This window comes from Bos mutus, chromosome 18, assembly GCF_027580195.1.
Source record: "Bos mutus isolate GX-2022 chromosome 18, NWIPB_WYAK_1.1, whole genome shotgun sequence".
NCBI classification, from domain to species: Eukaryota; Metazoa; Chordata; class Mammalia; order Artiodactyla; family Bovidae; genus Bos; species Bos mutus.
The window spans coordinates 9814126-9824576 of record NC_091634.1 but is presented as its reverse complement, the minus strand read 5'-3'; the positions used below and the strand labels follow the sequence as shown (position 1 = coordinate 9824576).

The window sequence follows — 10451 nt, the reverse complement described above, 5'->3', positions numbered from 1 at the left end:
CCCCAAGTTTCATTCCCCTTCTCCCCCAAACCCGCGTACCCCCCAAACGCCGCACCTCTGGGGGCAGCAGGGTCCAAGATACACACTCTTTGTCCATCCGGGAAAAGTGAAGCTGAAGTTCAGAGAGAAAAAATATATATATTTTTTTTTTCAAGATTGCACAACTATTCAGGGCAGAAGCTTGTACGAGCCTAGGGACTCCACCCTCACCTCCACTTTCACCGGGAGCATCAGAGTCCCACCCACCCGTCTTGGGACTCAGTTTCCCCGCCTATGTGACTACAACCACAGAGCCAGAGTCTCCTTTTGGAGATTGACCTTCCTCTCGAGAGAGGGCGCTGCACCATCAGGGGAAATGGGAGGGGGGGCCAGAGTGATATGGACCCCCCAGTTGGGGTCTCCCGCCTGGATCCTTTGCCCGGTCAGTCTAATAACCTATTAATACCAGCCCTCCCCCGTCCCCCGGGCGGCGCCTGGACTGCGCAGGCGCGGGCGGGTTCCGCAGGCGCGCCGGGTGAGCGCGCGAGCGAGCGAGCGAGCGAGGGATTCCCTCTGACGTAATTGCTAGGATACCAAACAAACACAGCCGCGCCGGCCGAGCTCCTTATATGGCTAATTGCGTCACAGGAACTCCGGGGAGACCGGCCGGGATCCCCTCCCGCCGAGTGCTCCAGAATGCAGCCCCCAAGACCCCCAAGGCCACGAAGGTGATGCAGATGATCAGATCGAGGCTAAGACAGACCTCTTGCCGGACGGTGCGGGGCTGGGTTCACAAGGGCCGGAGATATCGAGAAGTTTGCCGAGTGAGGGACGGGTGACGTCAACAAGGGGGCCGGGCCCCGGGCATATAAATACAGGCTGGCGGCTCCGAGCTTCATTCATAAGACTGAGATCTACGGTCAAGGCTGGGACACGCGGAGCTGGAACTTGATTGTTGTGGTTCTTCTTCTTGGGGGCTGTGAAATTCGGTTTATTTTCTTCCGGAAAGTTTTTGGAAGGATTCTTCTAGATAATTCTACATTTTATTTCGGAGGATCGACTTTTTTTTCGTCTTCTTTACTACTCCCTCCTCCCCCGTGGGACCCGCCGGACGCGTGGAGGTGATCGCACCCGAAGCAGATTCTGTACAGCAGGACAGAGCTTTCCGCCTCCGGGGGAGCGATCCCCCCTCGCCCCCGGGTCCTACGGAGCCTAGACTATCAGGAGGCACAGCGGCATCTTGTGGGGGCCTGGGCACCGCAAAGGAATTACACGGAAACTTTACCATTGTTGGAGCGGGACGCTGCCCCCACCCTGAGTTTCCCCGAACAGCGTACTTTGGGGACGCGCTCGGCTCACCCCGGACTCGCATCTTTCTTCCCCCACCCGGCCATAGCCTTGGCTTCCCGGCGACCTCAGCGTGGTCACAGGGGCCCCCCTGTGCCCAGGGAAATGTTTCAAGCTTTCCCTGGAGACTACGACTCCGGCTCCCGGTGCAGCTCCTCACCCTCCGCCGAGTCTCAGTATCTGTCCTCGGTGGACTCCTTCGGCAGTCCACCCACCGCCGCCGCCTCCCAGGTAAGTTCTAGAGGGCTGGGGTACTGCTTTGTATTTATAAATTTTTAAAATTCAAGGGTGGAGCGAGCAATCCCCTCACCCCAAATACAACGCGTCCAAATCTAGGATCTGACAGGGAGTAGGTTCACGGCGCACTTTGCAAACTGCAGAGTCCGGACGTGCTTGCAATTGGTTGTGTGCGTGGAGCGCAGGGAGGGAACACAGTGGGGTGAGCTTTGCGGGTGGGGATAGCGCGCCGTTCAGTGCAACGTGCGTGAGGTAGCAGGGCTGAGAACTTTTAGCCGGTTCGGGAACTGCCCCCCACTCAAGTCACCAACCTGAAGCCAGAGAGGTTAGGCAGGTGAGGGAAATCCCGGAGAAGCTTCCAGTAGCCGCCTCTCTTTTTCCTTCTCCATCCCAGCGCCTACTCCGGCGCCGGGTCACCCTGGACCCAGCGGGAAGGCGGGCCTCGAACCCTCGGTGGCGCTGCCTCCGCCTCCTGCGCGGAGACGTAACGGGGGACCCGTGCGTAACGGCTGACGCGCTGGAATCCTCCGTCTGACGCGGGGCACGCACGGCGCGTGGCGCCCCCTTCGTCCGCCCCGCCCCTGACGTCCCGGGAGCGTTCTATTTTGGAACGCCGGGCCACGTTGCTAAGGGAGGGGGCAGCTCAGCGTCCCGATTGGCCGCCGCGGCACGAGCTGTGGCCAATCAACTTTCGCTTCCTATTTGTAGGGCGCAGTTTCCTTCCCACAGTTCGTCCCCGGAACCTGTGGTTCTCCGGCACTAGGGTCTCTTTCACGGGCCTCTAGAGGCACAGCGAGGGGATTCCTGTCTCCACAGGAGCGATCTTCTGCGACCCAATGAGTCCGCAAGGACCTGGCAGGGATCCTGTCCCTCCGCTCTCAGGGTCAGAGCGTGTCTGTGTGCCAGGGTTCCTTTGGGAGACGTAGTGACCGTCACCCACCTCTCCAAGCACACACAGACACGTTCTCACTCCCTCTGCTCCGGACGCCGGGTGCCTCCGGTGTGTCAGAAAATAGGACTAAAGCCGCTAGCCCTGGGGGATCCAGCCAGGTGGTCTCCAGGAGCCCCGCCCCCTCTGAGTTTCCGGGGCGCTGATTGGCCAGTGAGCCAGCCCATCCCTCACCACGCCCCCTGCGAGAGTAGTTGAGCCTTCCGAGCAGTTCTAGGATTACATTTTAGGGGTGGGGGGCGGGGGGGACATGAGCGCTGCTTGGGCTTGGGGTCTCAGGACCTACCCCACCCCGCCTCCGCGACAGTCTGAGGGAGCCTGGCTGCTCACTTGCTGTCCTTGTCTGCCCACCGTAACCTGTCGCTTGTCAGTTTCACTCTGGGGAGAGACAATTACTTGAAACGTTGTTCTAAACTCCTAGGCCCGTCCCCCAACACTCTTTTAACTGGGACCCCCCGCCCCTGCACGGGGGTCTCATGGACCCTCTAGTCCCTTATCCCTGCGCTCAGAGGGGTGTGTATATGTGTGTGAGTGTAGAGGAAGGCTTAGCCTAAGGCCTCTCCCTCTCCCTCCCCTTGCCTCTGGGGTGGGGGTGGGGTGTTGTGGCTGTGTGTGTGGCTGTGACTCCATCCCGGGGCTTCTGTCACCCGGCTGTGTCCAGCCTCCTCCCCACCCCCCACACCTAAGAGTCACCAACCCGGGGTGTGATTCACCACCCGCTGGAACCGTGCAACCTTTCCCCGAGGAAGAAGGAGGAGGTAGAAGCCAGTTGCACAGAAATCCTCATTAACCACTGCGTCACGGTGTAGTGGAAGGGTGGGTGTTGTGGCTTTTTGCCTGTGACACACACATCCACACCCGCTGGCCCTGTGCTCACTCACCGGGTCGGTGTGTGTATGTGTGTTGGGTGTGTGTGTGTCGGTGTCTCTGTTTGTGTGTCTACGCCTGTGTGTGTATGTGTCACCCCGTAGGAGTGCGCCGGTCTTGGGGAAATGCCCGGTTCCTTCGTGCCCACGGTCACCGCGATCACAACCAGCCAGGACCTCCAGTGGCTTGTGCAACCCACCCTCATCTCTTCCATGGCCCAGTCCCAGGGGCAGCCACTGGCCTCCCAGCCCCCGGCCGTCGACCCCTATGACATGCCAGGAACCAGTTACTCCACACCGGGCATGAGTGGCTACAGCAGTGGCGGAGCGAGTGGCAGTGGTGGGCCTTCCACCAGCGGAACCACTAGCGGACCTGGGCCTTCCCGCCCAGCTCGAGCCCGGCCTAGGAGACCCCGAGAGGAGACGGTGAGTAAGGGGCATCAGAGCTTGCTCTGGGGGCTGGGGGGGAGGAAAAGAGAGAGGCAGGAACTTTCCCACTCTTGGGGTGAGGGACCACCTGCAGCCTCAATGCTGCAGAAACCCTGTCCTCCTCCCTACAGTGAGGACTTGGTCCTTTTCTGACTCCTGGGGGTTCTTGACGAAGAGGAGGTTCAGGATGGAGGGGGAGGTACACAGTGTCCCCAGATCTCACCATCTCTATTTCTCCTACTCAGCTCACCCCAGAGGAGGAGGAGAAGAGAAGGGTTCGCCGAGAACGAAACAAACTGGCAGCAGCGAAGTGTAGGAACCGGCGAAGGGAGCTGACTGACCGACTCCAGGCGGTGAGGGTGGTCCCTGGGATGAGGTGGGCTGAGGGAAGGCTGAAGGGGGGCTCTCTCCCTATCTTCTGCTGCCCACCACCACCTGTGCCTCTGTCCTGAACTGAGAGCAAGAAGTTCCACACGTGGAACTGGATATAGATGGGGTCAGCCAGCTCACACACCCCGACCCTCACATACTCCTGGCCAGTCCATGTCCTGGTTGAAGACCCCCTCACGCCCCTGACCACTTGCCTGGCCTTCACTTTATCCTGAGGGGGACCTATGAGCGACCTTTAATAGAGGGATGCTTCAGTCATACCCCTTTTTTGGCCTTGGGCAAGTGATAACCCTTTTTGCCTCAGTTTTCCATCTCTTCAACTCCTCATTGAATCTCCCAGGTTCCTTCTAGCTTTAACATTCTGGAGAGTCTGAGAAACGAAACCCTTTAATCCTATGTCAATTCCCCCACCATCTGCCCCCACCACCTGTAGTTCGATCTTGGGCTGGGGGCCTGTGCCAAGGTGCCCCTCTATTTTCATACCCTACCTCAGTCTGAGAGTTTTCTACTTTATGCTTATAGGGTGACCTGCTCACCTAGGAGGAAATTAGGGAAATTGTCTACTTCCCTGAGCTACCTGGTCTCTTCCCTGGGAGGCAGAGGGGAAAGGGTAATGAGGAGAATAGGGGGCATGAAAAACAAGTAAGGATGGTTGGTTCATTCAGCAACCCTCCGAGTGCCTCTTGCAACCAGAGACTTCCTGTGTGTACCTGGCCCTTTCCCAAACAGCCACTGGACAGATGGGGAAACTGAGGGTCCTAGAAGGCAAGACCCCTCCCCCAAGTCCCCTGGCACACCAGGCCTCCACTTCAGGGGGTCTTTCAATCGGGAGCCGCCTTCCAGCCATGGGCCTTAGCCGTCAGAGTAGGAGAACTGGTTTCAGCCATGACCCACCTTCTCCAGTCGCTCACGGCCTTTTCCTCCTTCCTTGCTCTCCTCCGTGCTCCACCGTGGCCATTGGGGACCTCAGGAGACAGATCAGCTAGAGGAAGAAAAGGCGGAGCTGGAGTCGGAGATTGCCGAGCTCCAAAAGGAGAAGGAACGTCTGGAGTTTGTGCTGGTGGCCCACAAACCGGGCTGCAAGATCCCCTACGAAGAGGGGCCCGGGGGGCCCGGGCCGGGCCCGCTGGCGGAGGTGAGAGATTTGCCGGGGTCAGCATCCACTAAGGAAGATGGTTTCAGCTGGCTGCTGCCGCCCCCGCCACCACCGCCCTTGCCCTTCCAGACCAGCCAAGACGCACCCCCCAACCTGACAGCTTCTCTCTTTACACACAGTGAAGTTCAAGTCCTCGGCGACCCCTTCCCCGTTGTTAACCCTTCGTACACTTCCTCGTTTGTCCTCACCTGCCCGGAGGTCTCCGCGTTCGCCGGCGCCCAACGCACCAGCGGCAGTGACCAGCCTTCCGACCCCCTGAACTCGCCCTCCCTTCTTGCTCTGTGAGCTTTAGACAAAACAAACAAACACACAGGGGAGAGAGATTTGGACGAGGAGGAACTGGAGGAGAGAGGGGAAGAGACAAAGCGGGCGTGTGGTTTCCCTGCTTCTCCTGTTTGACCCTCTGCTGCCGCTGCCATCGGACAGGAGGACTTCCTTGTGTTTTGTGCCGCCTCTTGTTTCTGCCGGCCCGGCGAGGCCAGAGAGCTGGTGACTTTGGGGGCACGGGGTGGGGAGGGGATGGACACCCCCCAGGCTGCCCAGTGCTGCCTGTGGGCCGTTTCACTTGGACCCAACCTCTGGGGATGGGGGGTGGGGGCGGGAGGGATGCCCACCTTTGGGCTGGAGGGAGCGGGGTGTTGGCAGTGGGCTGTGGGGTGGGCTGGAGTTCTCTCCAGAGAGGCCCAACAAGGAAATGCCACCAAACCCCCAAAGTGTTTCTCCTACGCCCACCCTTCCAGGGGTGACTAGGCTGGTTCTCCCTGCCGCCCCCCACGACCTCAGCTTATTTATCCAACATTTCCACGGGCTTCGATCCTCCTCCGAATTGAGCCCCCCTTTAAAGGGAAGTTGATGCCCCCACCTTTGTTAATCTTCCTTCCACCCAGACCTAGTCTGAAATGTGAACCTCCCTCCCTGACCGTCCAGCTGCTCCGTCCCGGCAAAACTGGCTCCGATTTTGAATTTCCCGCCTCCTAAGCCTCCCCCTACGTTCAGCCCCCAGCCTCCTTTCTGATTACAGTATTATTCTCCCCCTGCCCGCCACCCACCTCCCACAGCCTCCCCTCCGGGCCTTCCTTGTTGGGCCTCTCTGATTCAGGCAGCAGGGGGCGTTGTGATGCCTGTCCTGCTGGAGTGTTTTATACTGTGAAACGAGTTGGCCGGATTGTGGGGGGAGCCGGGTGGGACAGAACCCCTCCGGAGGGATTGTGCCCCCCACTCCCCAAAGCCTTTCCGTGGTCTCCCCTCCCCTCATCTGCCTCCTTTCTCCCCTCAAAATGAGTTAGACTCGAGGGGGTGACAGAATCGAGAGGGGAGGACAGTTATCCATCCACGTGGCCTCTCTCCTCAGGACCCCCGTCTCCGCACCCAGACCAAGCCCTGGCCTTTTTCTTTAAGGCCTGTCACCCTATCCCAGCCTAGGACGCCAACTTCTCCCTTGCCTTGGCCTCCCACAACCTTTCTAGAAAGAGAGCAACGGGAGATTGCCAGGGGGCCCGACATTTTCCCGGAGAAGATTTAAAGGCTGAGGCTTTGACCCCCACCACCCCCTAATATTTTTGGACTGGCAAACTCCAAGGGGCTGGGTTCCCCAGGATCCCAGCTTCCCCTCGCCCAGCCCCAGCCCCAATTCTCGGTTTAGGTTCCCTAACTCTGCCTTTCCCTGTGTTTCCCCTCATGAGGATTGTATCATGAGGCCAATTGGTATTTTTTAATATCGGGTGGGTCACGCCGCCCTCTGTGCTGCATGGAGAACATTCCACTGCCCCGTCCTGCGGCTCCCGCCCTGAACCCAGACGCCCCCCACCCACTTCCGTGGCTATTTATCCCTTTCTTGATTTCCGAAAGGCACTTATATCTATTATATATAAATAAATATATTATATATGAGTGTGTGTGCGCGCGTGTGAGTGTGTGAGCGCTTCTGCATCCTTGGCCTAGGTCACGTTGGCCCTCAAAGCCATGCCGTTGAATTGGAAACACTGCTTCTGGAAACTTCCAGGCTGCCTGTCTCCGGCTGCCTCTGTCTCTAGCTGTCTCTTTTCTGGCTGTCTCTGGTTGTTTTCTGGCCATCTCTGGTTCTCTCTTTCCTGAATCTCTCCCGCCTCTGTCTGTTCTCTGCCAGTTTTTACCTGACTCTTTCCACGTGACTGTCCCTGGTTCTCCAGCCGTCTTCTGACTCTGGGTTTGTTGGGGACCTGATATTTTATTTTTGTGAGTAAGCCTGAGGGATTATAGATTTTTGCAATCTGTATCTTTGAGAATTCTGGGTGCGAGTGTGAGGCTGTGAGCAGGGCCTGCCCCTGCAGATCACAATGTATTGAACCCCCAAACCCCCCACCCCACGCTGTATTTGTGATTCTTTTTGTATTTTGCACCTGACCCCCCAGGGGCTGGGGCTGGCTGGCACTGGGCCGCTACCCCCTCCTCGTGGTTCTGCACTGTCGCCAATAAAAAACTCTTAAAAATGTATCCACCAAGCTTCAGGGTCTCCTTGCTCCTGACACCCATCATCTGCCTTCCTTTCAGCATGAGGGAGTGAGGTTAGATTGCTCCAGGACCACACACACACACATATATGCTGGAACTCTTACTAGTGAATCAGTCAACAGCAGGATGGAGGGAGGCTAGATAGTCAGGAGGACTTCCCACACACACAGGCTGTACCTCCTCCTTGAAGAAGTAATGAGGCAGAATATTAGCCATGAGGCGTCTGATACCAAAATACTAAAGGCTCAGGGAGGTTTCCAGGTGAGGGAAGAATTTATACTTGACCATGTAATGCTCTGGGGTTGGCCTGAGCAAAAGTGAGAGGTAGAAAAAAACTCGAACGGTAGAAGACCACTCAGGTACATTGGAAGTCCTCAGGGTTACATGAATCATAAAACTTGGATCACTTTACAGTGAAGATGAGTTTCCTTTTGCTTTTTCACATGATCACATCTTCTGAGTGAGGAACATATTGGGGACAACCTAAGACTGACTAAACCAAAGATATTGCCACTTTGTCCACAGATACACTGAGCCATCCCCGTTGCAAGATCCAAACCCACTCTCATTCGCATAGCAGCAAGCACTTTGAGAACTGAAGTACTGGTCCAGAGGTTAGGTGTCTTAGTAAATGACTAAGCAGGGGGATTTGTCATGATGGAATCCCTTAATTTATTAATTAGCTCAAAAATGTACTAACTTATTAATTTCGAACTATTACTTAGTTCAAAGTCGGACGCGACTGAGCAGACGCACACAATATTATGTGCCCAGGGTTGGGGACACTGCAGAGACTGAGACAGCCTCAAACTCCCCCTCCCAGGGTTCACAGTCAAGTGGGGGACACAGACCTGTTCCCAATCAGGGATGATGTAAATTGGGCAGAGTTGGGGGAGTCCATGGGATTTGGGGGGCCCCGTGGGGGCACCTAACCTGGTCTGGGAGTCAGGAAAGACTTCTGGGAAGAGAGGATCCCTAAACTGAGTCTTAGAGGATAAACAGAGGGCATAGAAGGAAATAGAAAAAACTGAGTCAAATGAAATAGTGCAAAGAGTTGATGGGGGAGGGCTTGGTACATTGAGAAAACTAGAGGTTCCCAGGGGCTAAAACAAAAGGTGTGAAGAGAGAGGTTGAGCAGGGACCAGATTCTGCAAGCTAAAATTCCAGACTAAGTTTAGATCTTCTCTTGAGAGTATTGGGGAGCTCTGGCAGGTTTTGGCCATAAGAAATTCAAGGACAGTTTTGTGCTTTAGGGAGACTCCTCTAGCTGCCAGGCTGAGGGTAATTGGGAAATAGGTGGGGATGAGGCAGAGGACCAGGGAGGAGGCTAGGATGAGAACACTGAGGTGTGAGGGGGTGCCTGGAGCAGCACCAGGGCTGTGGGCTGGAGAGGAGGGGAAGGATTCAAAAGACTTCGAGGAGGCAAAACAGGCAGGGTTTGGTGAGTAGCTGGCTTAGGAAAGACAGCAGGGGGCAGTGGTAAATAGTATGGGCCAAGGGTGTGAGAGCCCTGGGGTTGGAGGCCTCCCAAAGGTGATCCTGAATAAAAGGCTTCATCTTTCTGAACCTCAGTTTTCTCAGCTGCAGAATGGGCTGAAGGGTATCAGTGAGCTTATACATGCCAGCGCTGAGCACAGAGTAACGGTGCAATTATTACCATCCTCATCCCTGTTATTACAGCCATCCTGTTTCCCTCTCTGGAATACTCTCCCCTTCTGCTGACTAATTCACTCCCATCCTTCAGGTATATGTTCAACCGTTACCCTGACACCCTACCTGAACTCAGGTCTCCTTATAAGATGTCCTCATAGGTTTCACTTTCCTGCATTGGAGAAGGAAATGGCAACCCACTCCAGTGTTCTTGCCTGGAGAATCCCAGGGACAGGAGAGCCTGGTGGGCTGCCGTCTATGGGGTCGCACAGAGTCGGACACGACTGAAGTGACTTAGCAGCAGCAGCAGCAGCATAGGTTCTGTACCTGCCTTCCCAGTAGTGAACACTTTGATAGTTGTTAATTCAATGGGGAATTAATTAAAGTTTGTCTCCTCCACTGGCCACGAGGTCAGGGTCAGGGTTTTGTAGTCATCAGCGTGTCCCCAAGACCGCTCAGTGCAGGGCTGGGCATGGAGCAGTCACCCAGCAGATACTTGTTGAATATGTGAATGAATAAATGATTAAAGGAATAAATATTCGACGGTTTTATAACTGCATGCGTGATTAAATACATGAGTGGGTAAATGACTGAACAAGTGAGTAAGCAAGTGAAGGGGAGGAATCTAGAATCACTTTCTAACTGTAAATTTCCTAGAACTGAGAGTATACACGAGTTTTTCTTCATCTTTTGGAGTTCTTTGGTTTTCCCCGGGGCGGGCAGGGGTGGGGTGTGTGAATGTATTCACAGGGAAAAACTTGAGCGACGAAAAACAAAGACTGCAGCGATATCTCCAGACGCGGGTCCGAGGTCCTCTGGGCCAACTCGCATTCTAATGTCCAGTTTGGAAGAAGAAAAAGAGAAACCACCTCGCCCGAAAGGTGGAATTGAACCACTCTGTCGCTAGACAGCTACAGGTTTGAAGCCTGCACCCCAGACCACTGAGGATCATCCGGGC

The 10451-nt window shown here is 55.8% G+C and overlaps 1 protein-coding gene and 1 non-coding gene across 3 annotated transcripts; one reads left to right on the top strand and one right to left on the bottom strand.

The window, feature by feature from the left end:
- Positions 1-578: 578 nt before the first annotated feature.
- FOSB (FosB proto-oncogene, AP-1 transcription factor subunit) lies at positions 579-7243 on the top strand. 2 transcript variants are annotated; one of them, XM_014479644.2, is made up of 5 exons: positions 582-1557; positions 3484-3804; positions 4053-4160; positions 5168-5332; positions 5473-5611. In XM_014479644.2, exons 1-5 carry the CDS (start codon positions 1432-1434, stop codon positions 5473-5475), a joined length of 723 nt encoding a protein of 240 aa, XP_014335130.1. In that variant the 5' UTR covers positions 582-1431; the 3' UTR covers positions 5476-5611. The 2 variants fall into 2 exon arrangements, with proteins under 2 accessions (XP_070243626.1, XP_014335130.1); XM_070387525.1 differs by having other exon boundaries at positions 579-1557; positions 5168-7243.
- Positions 7244-10364: 3121 nt separating this feature from the next.
- Positions 10365-10451, bottom strand: TRNASTOP-UCA (transfer RNA opal suppressor (anticodon UCA)). The gene has a single exon. It is a non-coding gene; the product is annotated as a tRNA-Sec (tRNA).